Here is a 21186-nt window from a genome sequence, read left to right on the forward strand (position 1 = left end):
AACATTCTATGAGACAGACACTACTGTTATTTCCATCTTATCAGATCCTGCCCAGGTCACAGAACTGTAAATGACAGTGGGACTGAGACTCAGATGTCACTGTGCTTTAAGTCATCTATAAATATGATAAGCAAATTGTAGCTATAGTTTAAGTCTTTTACAGTCACCCAATTATTCTCTGAGGCTCTAAGCTTTATCGTTTCCCAAAGACGCACATTATTAACAGTCTGGTTATAGTGCTTGAGGCCATAAATATTAGACTCTGACAGATAAAAGTTCAAAGTCCTGACTTGGCCCCATAGTAGTCACATGTACTTGAGTAATTTTATTCTTATATCACCTTAGTTTACTCACCTACAAAGGGGACAAGAATATTGTCCTTTAACTTCCTTCCTCTCTCAAATTTCAATTTAAAGATCTCTTGATCTGTATACCTGAAGTGTTCTTTCTGGTTCATCTGTTATGACATTTACCTTGCTGGCTATTGATCTATCCCATCTTCGTTTTCTTTCCAGTGTCTAAAACCTAAACTGGAAGGAAGAGATAAAGATATCTCCAGTGCCTCCCAAATGCTTTCGTTTTCTATCTGTTCTTAAACATCAATAGGAGTTGGTTTAGTTGTCCTCTTTTCCTATTATTTATACCCGTTCCAATCACTGGGAGAGGGAGGTATGCTCTTCACCATTCTTAGGCTCCCCTAGAGGCAATCTATCACTGCACAGGGAGGCTTGACAAGTCTACTGTGCAGCTCCTTCTACTCTGCTCGTCGGGGACTTGGCAAAGAAACCGGTCAATGCTCGAGGCATCTTTCAGAATCAAAGGGGTGGGCAAGGCAGTAGCTTCATTGAAGTAGGTGCCTGACAACTCTTTCCAAAATCTTCTCTTGGCCAGGTCATCTCCCATGCCATGTCTGAACATGTGGAGGATGCAGGCGTCCACTCGGGAGACGCGACTCTGATGCTGCCCACACAAACCATCAGCCAAGGAGCCATCGAAAAGGTCATCATTTATAAATAAAAGTCAAAGGGGAAAAAGCAAAGATAAAAACATTTTTTTTAAAAGCCAGATAGCAATATAGGATGTGATCCAGGCAAAAGCTAATTATGAGGGGAACTTCCTTGCTCAGAGTCTGCTCAGTATTTTGGAGATAACAGTTCCCATCACTGCCTTTGGAGTCGTTTGGTTGTGTGCTAGCCCAGTGGTTCTCTAACTTCAGTGTGCCCTATGGCCACCTGGGGAACTTATTAACGTGCAGATCGCTGGAATCACCCCAGTTTCTGGTTCTGTAGTTCCTGGCAGAGCCCCCAAATTCACATCTTTAACAAGTTTCCAAATGATGCTGTTGCTACTGGTCTGGCGACCACCTTTGGAAAACTGCTGCAGATGATGCTAATGAATGTTTGAGAGCTACTTATTGGTGAATAGCATATAAAGCAATGTCTCACGGTTAGAAGCAGGTATGCAGCAGTCCTGCAGGTGTCTTCTGGAAGATTTCACTATTCACCCCTAACTCCACCTGAAACCAGAACTCTCTGAAATGTCATTTTTTTACCCCTCTTTTAGAACCACTGCTTTAAAGACCTTCCCAAGAATGAAGACTGACTCAGTTCTCAGTATGCACTGCTAGGAGTATTCTTAGAGACTCTCATATTATTTCTTGCAGATGTTACTTTAGTCTTCAGGTATTTTAGGTCTAGCTTGGCTTTTTAGTGAATCTTTCTAATAACCCTGACATCAGAATCTACGCAGGCCTGTCTGGCTGGCGGTACATTGGGTGTGATTCTGAAGGTCTTACCTTATTCTAGAATAAGAAGGTAGCAGGATGCTTTATAATACCAGAGGCATCAAAGAACAACATTCCAGGGACACTGAAGCATGCAATTGACTGACCTATTTGGGGGGTGGGGAGGGGCAAGAAGAGATAACCAAGGAACTTCATATACAGACAATAGTGTGGGGAAGGCATGGGGAGGGAATGAACGGGAGCAGGGTGAAGGGGGTCAGTGGGTGGAGGGAAAAAGGGGGACACCTGTAATACTTTCAACGATTAAAAAAAAAGAACATCCCCGGATTTCAAATGTGCTTCAGTTTCTCTTATCAGAATAAATGGCTTCAAGAGCTCTGATCTTTCCAACTCTCTCAGAGCTCAATATGCCATGAGCTCTACTTCCTTTAATAACCAGTTAAGTTGCCAAACCACTGTTGTAAGTGTAATGAATGAGGAGTTCTTGCTTCTACAGTTGGGCCACCTCTTATCTTGGGTACCTTCTGGCCCTGGCTATAAAAATTCCTCTATGTGATATGCAAGCCCTCCCTGCAAGGAAGAACTATTTCCTTCTGCCCATGATATCTACCCTTGCAAAGTGCAGGGCAACAGAGAAGCACATAAAAGAAATCTCTCTGGTCTCTTTGCAATACCATGTAATTTCAGGCCTGCACCTCTCAGAAAGAGGGTCTTTAGATTAATATAGAGTTTGATCTCAGTTTCTGGTCCTAAAGCAACTAAACTGGAAGATTCCATTTAGCCCTCAAAGTGAAACAAGAATATATTATTGTAGGTAGATAGGAGCATTTGGCAGAGAAATAATTCTGTAAATTATTTGCTTTTCCCCCATGGTATTCTGGTATGAATATTTAGCACATATTATTATTTTGTTAAAAGAAGCCTAATAGTGGCTACTACTACTACTACTACTACTACTACTACTCCTACTACTACTACTACTACATTATTATTATTGGAAATGTAGCTCTCTATAAAGAGAAATTAAAGACATACAAATTTAAGGATCTGTAACTTTTGGGGGAATTTATCTAAGATATGCTCTTAACTCTATATTATTGTTCTTTTGATTTAGGTGAAGGATGCTACCCGAAAGATCGCAAAGGCTTTTGCCATCTCTGGCCCATTCAACGTCCAGTTTCTCGTCAAAGGAAATGATGTCTTGGTAAGAAATGCCGAAGTGTGAGAGGAGAGCACTGCTGTGTTAGATGTTGTTGGTTTGTGTCCTTCTAGTAATCTTCCCTGTGGATACAACACAGAGCAAGTGAGACCACCTGCCGCTGTTAGTAACTGGGTATAGGATGTTCACAGTGTATAATGCCTGCCTAGTTTGAAAGCACAGGCTCGTGGAGGCCCTGATGTGTCAGTCACAACTTTGTAAAGCACTCTGATCCATTGGAGAGATCACTGTCCGCCACCTACAGTATAGTACAGATGGATACAGTGACTACCGTAAAGTAATCAGAACACGACATGTGTAATAGTCATACATTACATGCCCTGAAGTGTTGCTTTGCTCTTTTCCAAAAAAAGAAAGCTGTTTTTTATACCATTTACCAAAATATAAAAAAGGTTAAATCAACTAGGTTAGTTTTAATTAATTTAGTCTATTTCATTTTGCCAATCAGTAAACAGTATTGATTCAGCATCTGCCATGCAAAGTCATATGGTGGTTACAAAAATTTATAAAACACAGTCTCTGCTCCAAACTATCTTTAATTTAATGAGAGCTAGGAAGAAGATGAATTTGTAGAAAATCAGCCCGGCTGGCATGGCTCAGTGGTTAAGCCAGGGGCCCATGATTCAATTCCGGTCAGGGCACATACCTGGGTCTTGGGCTTGATCCTCTGTATAGGGTGGGTAGAAGGCAGCCGGCCAGTGATTCTCTCTCATCGTTGATATTTCTCTCTCTCTCTCTCTCTCTCTCTCTCTCTCTCTCTCTCTCTCCCTCTCCCTTCCTCTCTGAAATCAATAAAAATATATATTTTTTAAAAAAGGAAACCATAATATAAGTTAGAGTTAAATATCTGCTAGAAGGGATGTACAAATGAAATGGTATTGGCATCACAGAATAGAGAGAGCATATCCACTGGTGTGCATGTGTTTGCATGTGCACGAGCATGTATTTGAGTGTCATTTGTCTGTTTGTTTGGTTTGAAGTGGATTATAGAAGATTTCAAGGAAGATTTTGTATTTTGAGCTCTATCTCAAAGAATGGCTAGAAGGAAGTTAGAGAGGACATCACACATAGAACATCTATGAGAAAATTCGGCACATTTTAGGAGATAGTGACTAGTTCAGTTCAGGAAGATCATTTTTTTTTCTAGGGAAATAGTGCAAGGTAAATTGGAAAGTAAGATTGGGGCCATGAAAGTGGTACAAGATAACACAGGGGCATACTGAGACAGGAGGGTAGCAGGCCTTCAAGGATTCCGCCTTAATCTGATGGCCAGTGAAAATCCAATGACAGCTTTCAGTAGGGATGTGGGATTATCTGAGCTTGCATTGACATCAGTCTGTCAGCAATGCAGGGCAATGGAACTGTGGAAAAGGAAAGAAAGTCAGAATTAAAGTGACTAATTGAAAGCAAACCAGTTAGAAAAGTGCAAGCAGTGGGAGTAGAGGGAGAAGCTGGCAAAACAATGGCTGGTCCCCAGTCAGGAAGAGCTGTACCCCAATTGCTGGGGAGAACATTAATATTGTTATTAGCTCTCACCATCTTTGTCTTCTTTTGAATTTTGTTATCTTTGTAGGTGATTGAGTGCAACCTGAGGGCTTCTCGATCCTTCCCCTTTGTTTCCAAGACGCTTGGGGTTGACTTCATTGATGTGGCCACCAAAGTGATGATTGGAGAGAGCATTGATGAGACCCCTCTTCCAACACTGGAGCACCCCATCATTCCTTCTGACTATGTTGCAATTAAGGTAACATTTGAAAAAATGTATTAGTCATTTTTGTAAGTTCCAAGGAAGTGAAAGGAACAAGTTTTCATCAAAAGAACCTTGATATTTTATGAACCTTCTCACTAAAGTGCTGGACTAAAAAGTTAATGATATTTCCTTTGAATATGTAATGAAGATGCACTAGAGCCAACTTTATGTAAACCACTGTGCATTTCAAAATAACTTTAAAACCATTTAGAACTGAGTCAAAACTGACTAGCTGAGTGAATTATAGACTACGTTTATGAAGCTGATGCATGATGGTGCCAGTTTAGTTGGTAAACAGAAATCATGGATATATAGTGCTAGGATGAGGCTTGAACTGAACCACATTTGAATTGTGCCAAGACTTCAAGAATGCATGAACCTTGTAACAGTCTTTCTCCTGTGGTGTTGGTTAAATTCTTGCCACCTTGGTCATTGTTGCTTAGTCTCTACTTTCTTTAGTGGTACAGTTTTCCCACTTGAAAACTTGAGATAGCAGTTGCGCTGTGAGAGTGAGGAAGTTGCCAGCACCTTTATGAAGAGTGACCAAGAAAATTTAAGGGTTGTTCAATAATTTCATATATATGTGTATCTCATATTTTAAAAATATATTTTTATTGATTTCAGAGGGGGAGAGAGAGAATCATTGATTGGCTGCCTCCTGCATGTCTCCTATTGGGGACTGAGCCCCAAATCCTGGCATGTGCTCTGGCCAGGAATCAAGCTATCACCTCCTGGTTCATAGGTCACTGAGCCACACCAGCTGGGCTATATGCATATTTATAATGATAACTCGCAATGAGCCATTGTGCTTCTCTAGCTGCTTCCGGGTACCCATGCCCAGAGCATTTGTAATTGTGACTTTAACTACTTTAATGGATAGGCATGAGGATTAGTGAGATATTATATCAACATATATGAATGATTTAGCTGAAGCACACATGAAATTAATTTATATTGAGTGACATATTTATGTGACACATGTTTTAGATGCCTTCCAGAAACTTCCATTCCTACATGTACTAGTGAACTCAATCACAACTGTGTTACAGTGGAGACTCTGACTTACACAGTGGAAAGCCTTACATTGAAGCTATAAATAAAAGTTATTTATTAATCTTACTTAAGTTAGTAATTTAGGATGCTTGGATTTTATAGTGCACTGAAATAGAATGTCACTTTTTATGTTGGGGAATGGTAGCATTTTAAACCTGGAGACTATGACAAAACATAAATCATTAAATCATTACAGCTTTCAAGGGAATACACACACACACACACACACACAGACATATATGTGTGTGTGTGTGTGTGTGTGTGTGTGTAAATCATTTTTGGACCAACAAGGTCCTGAAAAATATTTTCCACTGAAGATTCTATATAAATTTCAAATTCATGTTTCTTTATTCATAGACACAGGAATGTGTATACACATGAAACAATTTCCCACTAAAAATAATATTGATGGGTAGATATGCATTTTCAAAATGTACTGTATCGTTTAGTTTACTTCTTTCCTAGTTATTATTGAATATGAATCTACTTTTTTCAAATTATTTATTTATAGTCAATCTTAATATAGCCCTGGATAGGTAGGTAGACATCAATAACTGAGGGTATTGAGATGCTAGAGGGCAGGAATGTATGATAAGTTGACTAAAATGACTCAGTAAAATGACTCCAAGTTAGAATTCCCATGACAATTCAAAGGGTGCCTGAATCTAAGGAGAAATAGTCTAGACTAGATAAATGGATATTTGCAAGAAATAAGAATTCAGTTCTCAGTGAGTTGCACTGATAAAAATGAATGAAAAAGAAGCACTCCTGTCCATGTTCTAGTTCATATGAAAGTTCTGCGCGAAAGTGTTTCCAAGCAGAATGTTTTTCAAAGCTTTTTAAGAGGTGTCAACAGCAGTTTAATATCTCAGAAGTCAGCTTACAGACAGACATTTCTGGCAAGGTGGCTTCTTGCAAGTTCAAATGATCAAAACAAGAAGAGGAATGTTTCAAAAGCCAACCAAGAAAAAAATGTGCTTGAACTCTGTGTTTGGGTAGACCAATGCCCAATAGACTTCGTTTGAAATCACTCCAGTAAGACTCTGTGTAGGCCAGATTAGAAACACTGGCTTAGACTGGTCACAGGGGCCCTATTTACAGAAATAATTTGTGATTATTTAACCCAAGTTTTTGGCTAAGAGCTCAGGAAATTCTTGGAACAGAGTTTTAAAGCCATTTTTCAAGTCAGATGCTTGGACCAAAGAGATTCTTTTTCCATGTCTACCATAGCCTAAATGAATTGTGTGCGAGATGATTCACTTAATATATTTTTTCTCTCTTAGTCCTTTTAAACATTTCTCACATGCGTTTTCCTCCCCCTTATTTCTGACAGGCTCCAATGTTTTCCTGGCCCCGACTGAGGGATGCTGACCCCATCCTGAGATGTGAGATGGCTTCCACTGGAGAGGTAACTAGCTAATGATAACAAACATTTTCATTAAGTCTACTTTGAAATGTCTGGTTTTCTGATCTGAATATAGTAAAGTAAGTTAGTAAATAGTAATGGGGACACAAACTTCTGTTATTAGAATAAGTCTGAAAAGGGCTTAAGAATTTTGAGCTAAAGAAAAACCTTTTATTTTGGGGGACCAGATTCTAAAATCAACATGTGAATATAATACATGTATTTCTAATTGGTTTCTACATTACACATTGAGAATAGCTTTCAAATATCTTCTGGGTCTTTCTTTTTATTTTAAGGTTTTCAGGTCTCTCTGAACCCCTCCCCCCATTAGATCAGTGGATTTTTACTAACAAAATGTAAAATAGATGTGCATCATCAGAAAGATCATGGTCCTAAATATTGTGCAACATGCAAATATATGCAAAATTTTAGAACGACTTTCAAAGCAACTTTAACCTCTTGGGGATTATCTAAAAACTATAATGGGAGTGGCCACTGGATGTCCCTCTTCACTTGTGTTGGGACTCTGTCAGCTGAAGGTTTTTTCAAGAATGTGAAATGTGTTTCTTGTAGAGAGCTGTCAGATTCTAGAAAGTTCCCTACATGTCAGTGTCAGGACATTTTATGAATCACCTAGCTCTTGACAGACTCACCAGATACAACCTTCACATTCTCATCCATGCATGCAGGACTGTCAATGTTAGACTGTGAGGCATCATGGCTTCCTCTTGGTATTGAGGAAAACCTGAAAGGGGAAACGTTTAATTGCAACAAATACGTGATGTTTTATGTGGTTGCCTGGTTACGAGCATGGTCTGCAATGAGGAACCATGTGAGACAGGAAGGCAGGCAGTGAGGAATAAATGGCTATCTTGTTTGTATGTGGATTGACGACTGTATTCTCTTAGCTCCTTTGCTGCTTCTTTTAATTTACTAGGTGAGAAAACCTAACATGAAAGCAAGGGGTCTGCATTCCATTTCCAGTCGTTGAAAGAGACTCTCTTTGGGTTTATCTTGAGCCCATGGTCACTCAGGAGAGGGGCTATTTTCAGCTGGCCCACGGTGCAGAGCAGGGAGAGAATGTTTTCCTTCATGCCACTTGCTCTGGTGTGGCAAATCCATTTTCAGTGCCGGAGTCCATTCTGCCTCCAGACGTACATTATTGGTGTTGTTGAATTATGGAAATATGAAAAAATTAGAAATTAGGCTCTCCCTTTGTTATATCTGTTTCAGAAATATAAAAAGATAATTCTTCTTCCATTATTAGAGTCATATTTCCAAGTGTCACTAAGTCTGATGTTACAAGGTCTGTTGCATAAGCAAAATCTGAACAATAATTCTAGCTTAGTGCAATGTCAATTATGTTTCAAAAAGACATTTTCAGTGTTCAAATGGCTTATTGAGGGGTGGAATGAACCTTTAGCTCCTGATCCAGGTAAGGGCATTTCATTTTCCTTGGGGTGAGGTAAGGATATCAGTCCTAATCTTTACTTGAATATCTGACTACCTCATATGTTTTTCGGTAGAAAACTGCTGAAACCTCTTATGTGCTGTTGTACTTATATGCACTTGTGATGGGATGGCCCAGGTTCTTTCATTAGAATTTGGATACCATTAACTTAGGTCCCATTAAGTTAGTTGGCCAGAACTTGACCAAAGAAAATGTTTACTGTGGAGTATACAGGGTGGGGCAAAAGAAGGCTTACAGTTGTTCATATGGAAAATAACACAATGGTTAATAATTAACAATGCAAGAATAAACTCTGTGTTTCATATACCTGCAACTGTAAATCTACTTCTGTCCCACCCTGTATATTGGTGGTCAACTGAAGGTCAACGTGATTTGAGAACTTTCCTTTCATAGTAAAGGAGTCATTTGCTTAAAGAATGAATTTAGCCATCAGTGTTATTTACTATAATGGTGGTTCTGTACCTGTGCCAAATGATGATGTGCACGGCAGAATCTACTTCCATCCTACTCACATATACCACTTGTTCTATAGTTGTGCTGGCCATGTGACTTGTAGTTATATTGTAGTACAATTATGGTAGATAAAGCCTCTATATATCGTAATGCTATATGTTAGTTTGGAATTGTTTTTTACTTATGGCTGCAAGTTTCAGGGCTAGCCGTATGGTATGTAGGTTCATTTTATGGAAATTATAAAAAACAAACAAACTCCTTTGAGATTTTCATGGATTTATTGAATTGCTCAGAAGGCTTTCGCATACACTGTGTGAAAGGACTCCTGAAGGATTGATCAGCAGTTATGCATTTGTGCTACTGACCTGTGAATTCATGCACTGTTGCATAGCATACACAGCATACACTGTTATTTAAACATTATGTCAATTTAACATTTGGTAACTCACCGCATTATGGACCAGAAGCTGTGATTTGTATCCAAATAATTCACGGTAGAATCCAGTTATGTTGTTCCGTGGAGTGCTGTTGGATAGAGAAAGAATTGCTTATTCATTCATTATGTTTAATTAAAAACATAAGATACATCTGCCCTGGCCAGCCTTTTCATCCCTGAATTCCGATTGCATGGGCAATTTAATAAAACCTGGCAAAGGTATCTATGAGTAAAGTGCTTTCCATTTGTAGTTGTTTTTCGGTAAAGGTGGTTGACTATTTGCTTCCTTTTATTTTATCTTTTTTTTTTCATTTATTCTTAACAGGTTGCTTGCTTTGGTGAAGGTATTCACACAGCTTTCCTAAAGGCAATGCTTTCCACAGGATTTAAGATACCCCAGAAAGGCATCCTTATTGGAATCCAGGTACGTGGTCTGTGGTTGTATGCATGCCAGTGGGCACAGGCTGGAAATGGCTGGGGGAAGGGACCTTACTTATGGTATCAAAGAGGGAAGTGAATTTGAAGTTCCTCTAGAGAAAACAGCAAGTTATAGAGAGAGTGGTCATTTTTCTCTATATGTTCCCTGATTTTTGCCTTTTTCCACTGCAGTGGCCAATACAAACAAATAAGTGGATAAATAAAAAAAGACAGAGAAAGAAAGTCTCTAGTGAAAGGGTATTTGTTCTGAAAGGAATTTAGGGTGCCTTTGAAAGGAATCTCCTTTATTCTTTGGTTACATCTTCTCTGTATGTTTTACTCGTAGTTTTCCTCCTTAGCCTTAAACATGGGCTTTCCACAAGGTTGGGTCTTCCCTCTTCTTTCTCTTTCTATGTCTGTGTCTATCTCTATCTCTTAACTTCCCCTTTTCCAGGTCATCTATGTATACAATATCCATTTTCCTATCTAAAACAATCACCTTTCAATTATAATCCTCAGCCACCTCCTATTTCCATCAGTCTGATAGATACCTCTCTCTGGTCGCTCAAAACTAACACATCTCCCAAATATGAAGTCATATTATCCTTATCTTGACCTCTGTTCCTTCTTTTCTTACACTCATTCATTCACATTTCAATTTTTACTAAACGTCAAAAATTCAAAGTTGAAGAAGATGGGGATTATTTGAGAAATTTTCTCAGCCTAGCTCTCCATGACTTATTGTAAGTTCTTAAAGGGCAGTGACTTCATGGGCTTAAGAAAATCAGCATATCCCACAAAATACCATGGAGGTTCTTCAAATATTATTATTTGGTAAGCCTTCTAAGTCAAAGCAGGGTGCCATAATTATAAGTGAATAGCTTCATATAAGGAAAAGGGCTTTATTGGTTTATTGTTCCAGGCCAAATATCAATCTTACTGCAAAATGCTAGTCAGGAAACTTCTATTACCACTCCTTGGAATAGTTATTGCAAGAATGTAAAACCTGTTCTGTTTATAAATTTCCTGAAAAATACTAGATGCTTCCAAAGGGTCATTCTCTTTCTTTTGAGAGTAGTAATTCTTGGAGCCTTTGCAAACAATAGCTGGTCTTTTATATCACCCCTGCTGTACTTTTAATAATCTCAAACCCTGCATGATTACATAAAAATCATTAAAATATAATTAGAACAGTACTAGGTACTCTCAAGCCAGTGGGTGATTATTATACATGCCATCTCATTAGGGTGTCTTAATATCTACAAATTAGACCCCAGAGACTGGATAGGTAGTGACCTTGGAGAAGTTTCTGCAAAGAGTACCTTGGGATTTTGCTTTATAAAGGTGCCACGAGGGTGAAGGTGAACAGTTAGAGCAGAGACTAACAAGATGACTTGCTATTGCAAATCTTAATGGCAGTTTAGAGACCCACCGTATGAAAGAATCATTACATTATAAATGGGTATTAAGTATTATTAAGTTGCAAGTGTGAGAGTTTTTGCCCAACTTCCAGTTATGGCTTAAAGTTTAATGTGAGACCTGGGGGCATTCAGAGGAAGACCATGCCCTTAATCGCCACCTTCCCAACTAATCATATAGTGCTCACATTTTAAAATACCAGTTTAAAAAGGCAGTGATGTATAAAATTGTGCTTTGTTTGGTTCTAGTGCTGCAGGGAAATGTGAGGCAAAAATTAATTTGATCCCTATAAAGTATTTGTGCAATTTTGGCATCAGAGAACATAATTTTTGCTTTTCAGAGGAAAAAAGGGGAGGGGGTTGGAGAAAAAAAGAGTTTTCTTAAGCAAGGGATTCTGTCCATTGAGCTTCTACCTTTCCATGTACTCTTTTTTTTTAATTTTTATTTTTTTAATGAAATAAATGCTCCAGCAGCTACATTAGTTAAGAACTTTCTCCCTGTGCACGAGTGCATAATGTTAGAGATTTAAATATATATGTATTTTAATTACAAAGATACAAAGAAAATATTTAAAGAAATATTTAATAAAATATTCACAGCTGTGCTAAATTTGATCAGCATGACTCTAAACCTTCAGAGATATATAAGAATCACTTCCTTTGGTTGATCTCTTCCCCTTACCCCCACCAAAGGACTTATATACAAGCATATAGGCCTAACCAATGGACACAGATAACAGGGAAGTGAGGGCATGAGTGGGGGGGTAGGGGGTAATGTGGGGATAAGGACACATATGTAATAACTTAATCAATAAAAAAAGAAAAAAAAGAATCACTTCCTGATTTCTTTATATGGGAAGCAAGGAAAGCTGCCATCATCAACAATTAATGCACAGACTCACCATTACTAGATGAAAGACTTTCACTGATAGTGATTTTAAAAATATGTAGTCATAAATTTAACACAACAGTATGACAGAATATATTAACTAGAGAGTTACTATCCAAAAAAGTCACCGGGCATTTCTTAACTAGAATGGGACCAAATCTAATCAAACTTTTTATCCAAACTTCATAGCAACTGTGGGCAAAGTAATTAGGGTTCCATATCTCAGGATACACTGTACTTTTAAAAATCATTTTATTTAACATGATTCCACTAGGTCAGAAGAATTCATATAAACTCATTCGAATATGTAGTCAAAACTTAAAAGTATCTAAAATATAGAAATGAGGGTTAGGGCCAGTAAAAACAAGGGAAGGCATTTAGGTGAGTTATATAAGGAAGCTCTAAGAAAGAGAGTCCACAACTGCATTTGAATTTCTTAAGACAACCATTGATTTAGCATGGGTGTGGCCATCACTCACAGTTAATTTGCCCCATCATTCCTTCATGTGTAAATGGAAAGGATGGTCAGTATCTACCGAATGTATTTGAGGCAAAGGTCTTCTTTTCTCTTCATCTCTCTACCTGGACCCATCTGCCTGCTATGAGTAGAACAATTTAATTGAAGATACCTTAATGTATTATTAATATTTTACAACAGGTTATAAGATAAAATTAGGGGGAAAGAGAACTATGGAGAAACGTAAAAGGGATTCTAAGCCAGGAAGCATTTTTCTTATTGTTGGTGGTTTAATATCTATTTTAAATAGTAATTATTACTAGTTAATATCAGCTTCTTCAAAACATTTAGTAAATAGTTTTTTGGGGGGTCATGCATATACTCATTGGTGTTATTGTAGTCTTCTTAACATTTTTTTTTCATTTTGCTTCTCTTTCCCCCGGAATCCTTTACACACAGACCCCCTGTGTCTGCCCTTCCAAGGTTAAATCCTATGAGTCAAGTTACCCAGGAAATTTGAAATATTTATAACAGCAACCTGGTATAACTAGGGCTTTGGAAAAAAAACAACAGGATTTAGATTTTGTCAAGGGATCCTTGTCAACTTAACTACTACATGCACGCTGTCTCTGCCAAGAGGCTTTCTATAGGCATGGATGCTAATATAAGAAACACATAACGCAGGTTTACGTGGGAACAGAATCAGCTTGGATTCCCTTGTAGTGTTTCCAGCCTCTTTCATCCCATCAGGGTTTATCTCGAGTTGCTAGGAGCAGGCAATCTGCCTCGTTTTGAAGTTTTCTGGAACACCCTTTAACGATAAACGATTTACTCCAGAGTAGATCAAGAGCCCTCGCTGTTTGTGCCCCTCTGATTGGGCTATTCAGCGATGCTTGTGGAGAGGCGAGCGCCATCCGGACAGCTGCGCTTTGGCATCAAGCAGAAACATAAAGCAAGCATTTTATTTGAAAAAGACGACTCCGAGTGACTTGAATAACCTTTTATCTTCAATACAGAATCATTAGGAGCAACCGTAGAGTTGTCAATCCAGACACCCCTGTAGGGTCCACAGGCATCGCACAGGATGAGCTTGGCTTTTCTGTTCTGTGGGCAGAAGTTGGAGTAATGTGAAAATGATAATTGGAGGAAAATACAAATATTAAAAGGCTTTCTTATAAACATGTTCCAGGCAATAAATGAGCTTGTACTTCTCACCTCTAGTTACAAATGGTTTCTTACCCAGGTATTTCCAATCAGCTCTTCACTCTGGGGCCGCTCAGATGCAAGCTGACAGCTGTAATTTCTTTCTGTAGAGAGGCTGTTTCATATGTCACAAGTGTTCAATACACGTTGGATAGAAGTTTATAATGTGGCTATGAAAGCCAACACCCCGGGCCGGGAGGCAGAGTGGTTGCCTGGCTGGGAACTGCCAATACTGTCATGTAGGATATTTGTCTTTTCCAGCACCGCATCAGCTCCATAATGGGGTTCTGACTGGTGTCTGCAGGCCTTAGAGGACTGGCTGACTTATTTGACTTTAAAATGGTGAAGAAAAATATTACATCCTAGCACTTCTCCCTCAACATTTTCCACTGTGTCTTTGGCCAAGGATAGGGCCTCTTCACCTCAAATTATAAAATGAGAGGAAGATGGCCCTCCTGTCTCCTATGGCCTCCTGTTCCTAGACTCCAGTGTGTCTCAGAATGACCAGGAGGGTTTGCTGAAATGCAGATTACTGGGATCCACGCCCAGTGTTCCTGATTCTGTTGATCTGGGGTGGGGTGTAAAGTTTCATGTTTTAAACAAAATTTCAGGTGATGCTGCTTTCCCAGGGGACCATATTTTGAGAAACACTGTACTTAAGAAATGATATTTTTAGGAAACTGTTTCAACATTATATTATCACATGACCACATATTATCAGTGACTTTTTGCTAGGGGAAAATTGAAGAGATTGAGAATAGTTTGTTCAGTTCATGGTTAATCTATTCATTAGTCAATAAGTGTTTGTTGGATACCTTTATGTTGTGCCTTCCAATGTACTTTGGCGCTTACTTAAGTCTGTTCTGTGTTACACACAATGTAATGTTCCAAAATTCAGAATATTTAGAATATTTCATGTATATTTGCTGTATGTCAAGGAACTTTAAACATGAAGAAAACCTAAAATGCCATCTAATTCAGTCCCTTACTTTCCGAGCAGAATCAAACGTGAACAAATGAGTCCTATTCTTCTGCTAACCTGTTATTAAAGCGACTGCCACATAGCTCATTAAATTGCCCTAACACCACTGAGTTACTCTCTGCTTTTATACTTTTTTATTTTATTTTTTATGTCTAGCCATGAGCTTCTTACAGCTAAGCCCATTTCTTGTTCTTTGGTCCTATGCAGAAGTGGAAAGCTACTTTTCTGGGCATGGTTACAATTCGTGTTCTAGGCTGTCATGAATAACCCTGCGCCTGCCTTCGCTGAGACTCATCCAGTTGCATTTATCTTTTCTATTTGCTGATAGTTTCCTGTCATAAAACTGCTGTTCTGGGAGTGAGTGGGCCAGGATCTGAAAGAATTCTATATTTGAACACAGTCTTTGGGGTCTTTTCTTAGGACTTAGATGTGTTCTCAGAAAGCCTCTGCAAGTAAATTTTAGGAGGTTTTTTGGGCTGGACATTATCCAAGTTGTGCAAGGATTTTGCCATGTTTTGTTATTATAATTTGTAGTTTCTCTAAAGTTCTAAAATAAAATTATATCCATGATTTTTTTCAACCAGTGCTAATATAATATAACCATTACTAATGTAATAAATAGATTATAAACATTTACCAAAGTAACCAAATTAATGCCATCTGTGTATAAACTTTTTACAAGAGAAAACAGCCAAAATGCTCTCATTTAAAGCAGAATAGGTGTTTTAAACTTTGTATACTGTTCCATGCTTGTTACTGTATACTCACGTTTATGAGCTCAAGGTCATGGGCCCATTCTTTTACTCTTTGCCTTAGAGTAAATGCAAAAGTGAGTTCCATATGATTGACTTACTGCTGGGTGCTTTGCATGATGCTAGGACAAGGCCTTCTTACTGAAGGGCAGTTCAAAGTTTGAATTTGAATTCAGCAATTAGAACGGCTTGAACAGGCAAAACATCCAGCAAGGCGGACTTGGCATTGAGCTCCTAACCGAGGTGTCTTTAAATCCTCCCTGATCAGAAAAAGGATCCGTGCAGAACTGGGGTCTATCTGTATCTACAGACAGAGATTAAGTGGATTAAATAGGGAATAGAGGAATGTGAGAGCAAGGTAAAAAGCAAGAAAGCAGAGAGTAAGACAATGTGGATGGAATTTTATCTATATTGGAAAATAAATAAGCACTCGCACTTGCTATAGGACCTTGGCTGCACATTAGAATCACCTGGGAATCTTTTTAAAATCCTGATTTCTGGGCCTCATCCTCCGGAAATTCTGTTTCTTTGTTACTAATGTTGTGGCCCCACCCCATAACAAAGAAACAGAATTTCCAGAGGGTGAGGCCCAGAAATCAGGATTTTAAAAAGATTCCCAGGTGATTCTAATGTGCAGCCAAGGTTGAGAACCACTGCTGTAGGAGTATAGAGAATAAAACTTGTCATCTTTAAATAGAAAACACCTGGAAATGTCTGGCATTACCTCTCATGGTGGCATGAGAGAATACCATACTACATATGACTAAATAAAGAACATGTATATTTAGAAAGTGAATTGTATTAAATTCCTTTAATTTCAGCAATCATTCCGTCCAAGATTCCTTGGTGTGGCTGAACAATTACACAATGAAGGTTTCAAGGTATGTAAATTTTTTACAAGTTGTTTTCTGTCAGCATTGAACTCTCTCCACAAAAGAAATATTGAAACATCTTAGAGAATTAAATAGATCAAAATATATCCTAACTTAATAGTTTCATATCTTCAATGGAATCAAATAATTAGAAAGACTAGTTTTAACTTTGAAAAATGTATTTTTATTGATTTCAGAGGGGGAGAGAGAGAAACATCAATGGTATGCCCCCTACTGGGGATCGAGCCTACAACCCAGGCGTATGCCCTGCCTGGGAATCAAATCATGACCTCCTGGTTCATAGGTTGACTGGACTAGTTTTAAGGTTTAGTACATATATCACAAATGTAGAAAGTTTAGCTTACACAGAATTGGGACACAGTTCCAATGTATTTCCATATATTTCCTTTTTCATTTATCTGTTCCCATTTGTAGTCATAATTTCCAGCTGTTACAGTTATAGGCAAAACTTCTTGCTGTAGTAGTGTCAACAATAAACATAAAGGAAAAAAACCTTCTTTGCTTGAATACATTTACACAAAGCCTGGGTTAGTTATTAAATTTTTATCACAGCAAATAATGCAGAAATATTTAAAGTGCTCATGACTCCGGGTAGTGAGTCTAAATCTGTATTCATGGGATTGCATTGCTTCTCATATTCATCAGTTTCTTCTCCTTTATGTTTCAAGTGACACGTGTGTCCCAGCAGGGTTTTTGCTTCCTGAAAGCCTTCCTTGTGATCCAGTAACTGACTTTTCCATTTTAACCACAGCTCTTTGCCACAGAAGCCACGTCAGACTGGCTCAATGCCAACAATGTCCCTGCCACCCCGGTGGCCTGGCCGTCTCAGGAAGGACAGAACCCCAGCCTCTCTTCCATCAGAAAGTAAGAACTGGGCAGAATTGTCTGAGATAAGGAAACAGATAGAGGATCAACTTTGGGAACCAGTGTGATAGGAATACTTCATCTTACCCCCTTGCAAGTCTTCTAAACGTCCTCTTGGGCTCCCAATTTCAAATGAGTGAATTTGTGGATGATAGTAAAGTTTCATTCTCGTGAACTCTGCTATCACTATGAACACATAATGCCATATGTGCACATGGTGATACGTAGCATCTTCAAAATAGTTCCGAGTAAGGGTGCTTTCCTTGACAGACACTGGTGTCTCAAGTGATGAGAATCATGGGCATGAAGACTGTAACACAGAACTTTATCTTTCACGTCAAACTTATATTATGTATATATGTGTATGTCAAGTACAAGTTTGACCAGCTGTCTTTCACTGAGGTTATGCTTCAATGACTCAGTCAACTTCTTGAGCACCTGCCACATGTAGAAGACTCTGATGAGAGCTATGATATTGTCAGTCATTGGATTACTTAGTTTGCTATTCTTTGATCACGTGGGTTACTATGCCTTAGGCTAGATTTCTAAGACATACTAATTCAGCACGCTGTGTGAGCCTTCCAGAACACCATTACCGAAACACAGAACTATGTGGCATAGGCACATAGGAGATAATTCTCAGGGATATTACACCTCATTGAATGGCTAAATCACACCAAATCTATGCACTATACTATTTGTTAGAGCTCCTAAGAAGGTAGCTATAAATCATTAACAAATTAATAAAAGGGCAAATTTTTCAGACCTTAGTTAGACTTCCAGTGATGTTATAAGCTCTCGCTTAGAGCTTTGCAAAACAATAATTAGCATTACTTCATGCCTTTGACATTTAAATGTCTCTTTTGTGTGTAACAGCCCAGCAAGAGAATGTGAAATGGTTTTACTCAGAATCAGGTGACATGCATTCTCATACCATCACCGGAGAGGCAGGGGGATGCAGGCATGGAAGTAAAGTTAATCTGGGAGTGGAAATATGGGGTGGGGTGGACTTCAACTCTGGGGAATCACCTCCTTGTAAAATAATTAAATACCTGTCAAATTACCAATTCTTACTATGGATAGATAGCATTTTAAAGAGAAAACCAACCTTTCCATTCATTTTGTTAGACTTTAACCAGAATTCTTTCAAGAGTGCAATAATAAAATTATAACTCTCCAAATAGTGTAATGTGAACATTTACTTTGAGGAGGACAAATGGCCGTCAGCTCAGTATGGCATTGATTCAAATGGCTAAGAGAGTTATTTACGTTAGTATTTTAGAATTAATTATAAAATATACATGGTCACCTGCAAGCCTTTGTTTGTTTTGTTCATCCTTCCAGACTGATTAGAGATGGCAGCATTGACCTGGTGATTAACCTCCCCAACAACAACACCAAGTTTATCCATGATAATTATGTGATTCGGAGGACAGCTGTTGACAGTGGGATTGCTCTCCTCACTAATTTCCAGGTATATCCTTTTTCTCAAATACAGGCTGCATGAGGAGTTTTATCTTTGTGCCTCCCTTAAGAGTGTTTATCGATCTATGCACATCTCTCTCCTACCCTTCTTGTAACATTCAGAATGGAGAAGAATTTCTAAATAGAATCTAAAATAATGATGCAATTATGGTAGGTCGTGGCCTAACTGAGACAGCTGGTGATCAAGCAATTGAGATAATCAAAAGCCACGGATAGCCATAGCTCTCTCATTACTCATACAATTATCCTTTAAATAAGAAGTGTGGTGTGGCATGGAATCAAGATACAAACTTTTATTCCATTGTGTCTAAGTGAAAGCCACCCTATAAAAATAACAGGTTAATGATTGAAGATCCAAGATATATGCAAGCCCTTGTTCAATTCACAGGAAATGATCACATGAGGCATGTTCAGTTCTGTGTGGACGTGACTCCTCCAGTCCTTTATTACAGGGAAAGACTATTCTTTGAGACTCATTATCTTTCTGCCCATCATATTTTCCCCCGGGTCAGTTTCAATTCCTATTCAGGGGGTGAGGCGTGGGGAGGGTGGTGGGATAGACTCACTCATGGTGATGTCTGAAATTTAGCAGAAAGTCCCCATTACATAAAAGAAAAAAATTTCCTTATTTCATCTCATGCCCCTTTAAAAATTGGAAGCAGAAACTGACTTTTCACTCCTGTTTCATTAAACATTCACTTTCGTATCATCTGGGTTGCTAAGACTCCTACGCTTATATTTTCAGGTGACCAAACTTTTCGCTGAAGCCATACAGAAATCTCGCACTGTGGACTCCAAGAGTCTTTTCCACTACAGGCAGTCCAGTGCTGGGAAAGGGGCATAGAGATGTGGACGCCGGCTCCATCCCCAAACCAACTGCAGCCACATTTCATCCCGAGGAACTGATCCCCAGCTTCCTTTCCCAGAGATGAATGTTGATGCCAAACCTTATTTCAGTTTACTCACTTATGCCTTAATGTTCTTTCCTGTCACCATTAAATTGTCGTCAGCCTTGCATAGAGTCCTTCCTCAGTCACTTGTTCTTCGCGAGAATGCATCTCTGCGCTAGTGCCTTATTTCCGGGGGCCAAGCTTCCCCACGTGCTTACTTGCAGCTAACATTTTATGGTGCTGATGAATGATAATCAAGGTAGAAGAAGTTGCTGCTCTGTCTTCTGAACTCTTTCTATGTCAACTTCACAGACACTATTGTTGTTTATCCATAGCAGCTGCCACCTCAGGACCCTCTCACCAGGCACAATACTCTAAAGCTTTGTTAAAATGAAGCCTGGATTTAATTTATGAAGCCCTTCATCATGATGTTTGTTTATTGCTCCTTTTTAATAATCATTCTATCTGGTTCATCCAGGAATATCATCCTTCCTCCCCACGGTACTGAATTTGAGAAGTGTGACAGAGGTCTTTAAGCAATAAATTTCTTTAAAAGACACTAGTTTGCAGTTTTGGGTTTTGGAGGATGTCAGCAAAGGGTAGATACCGCTGAGGTGGTTTTATCCCTGTTGTTCTTTCGAATTTTAACCTGAGCCAACTGAAATCTTCAGATTTATGCCATTTCCCTGCCCTCCCCACTTCCTGCCAATTTTGGATACACTTGGGTGTTACATTCATTCCCTTCAGATTATGGATTCTGATGATCTACTGAGGCCCACTCTGCACTGTGAGTTCCACACATTTTAGGCACAAGGTCCCCTTCCCATCTGCATATAAGAAAAGCCCTTCCTTAAGGCAGCCTTTGTATCTTTAACCTTTTTGTGTTATTACAAGTGCTTTAATTGTGAACTTTTAAATAAAATACTGTTAAGAGGCAATGACATTGTACTCTTGCATTTATTTACTTATTTTATGTTGATGTATCTGATGAAACAGGGTTTAAGGCCAAATGATATCACTTTTTCTGTTTTCTGTACAAAGAAATATAGGGTATGAACAAATGAATATCTATACTAATAAAAGGATAATATGTAATTAGACCGGATAGACCAGACGTCTTCCAGACGTCCTTCCAGACGTCCTTCTGGACAAAGCCACGATGGTGAGGGCGGAGGCAGAGGTGGTCAGGGGCGATCAGACGGGCATGTACAGTGGTTAGGGGCAATCAGGCCAGCAGACAGAGGGGTTAGGGGCAATCAGGCCAGCATGCAGAGTGGTTAGGGGCGATCAGGCAGGCAGACAGGTGAGTGGTTAGGAGCCAGGGGTCCCGGGTTGTGAGAGGGATGTCCGACTGCCGGTTTAGGCCCAATCCCTGCAGGACATCCCCCAAGGGGTCTCAGATTGG

General features: G+C 39.0%; 1 protein-coding gene across 1 annotated transcript in view; it reads left to right on the plus strand.

The window, feature by feature from the left end:
- CPS1 (carbamoyl-phosphate synthase 1) overlaps nucleotides 1–20719 on the plus strand; it is a 112780-nt gene extending 92061 nt beyond the window's left edge. The window contains exons 30-38 of the mRNA XM_059703025.1: nucleotides 892–999; nucleotides 2859–2948; nucleotides 4537–4707; nucleotides 7100–7174; nucleotides 9857–9955; nucleotides 16471–16530; nucleotides 17294–17406; nucleotides 18751–18880; nucleotides 19637–20719. Of these exons, the coding sequence (XP_059559008.1) occupies nucleotides 892–999; nucleotides 2859–2948; nucleotides 4537–4707; nucleotides 7100–7174; nucleotides 9857–9955; nucleotides 16471–16530; nucleotides 17294–17406; nucleotides 18751–18880; nucleotides 19637–19735 (945 nt within the window). The 3' untranslated portion in view covers nucleotides 19736–20719. The remainder of the gene's footprint in view (nucleotides 1–891; nucleotides 1000–2858; nucleotides 2949–4536; nucleotides 4708–7099; nucleotides 7175–9856; nucleotides 9956–16470; nucleotides 16531–17293; nucleotides 17407–18750; nucleotides 18881–19636) is intronic.
- Nucleotides 20720–21186: the final 467 nt, after the last annotated feature.

Source organism: Myotis daubentonii, chromosome 7 (genome assembly GCF_963259705.1).
Source record: "Myotis daubentonii chromosome 7, mMyoDau2.1, whole genome shotgun sequence".
In the NCBI taxonomy this organism is placed as follows: Eukaryota; Metazoa; Chordata; class Mammalia; order Chiroptera; family Vespertilionidae; genus Myotis; species Myotis daubentonii.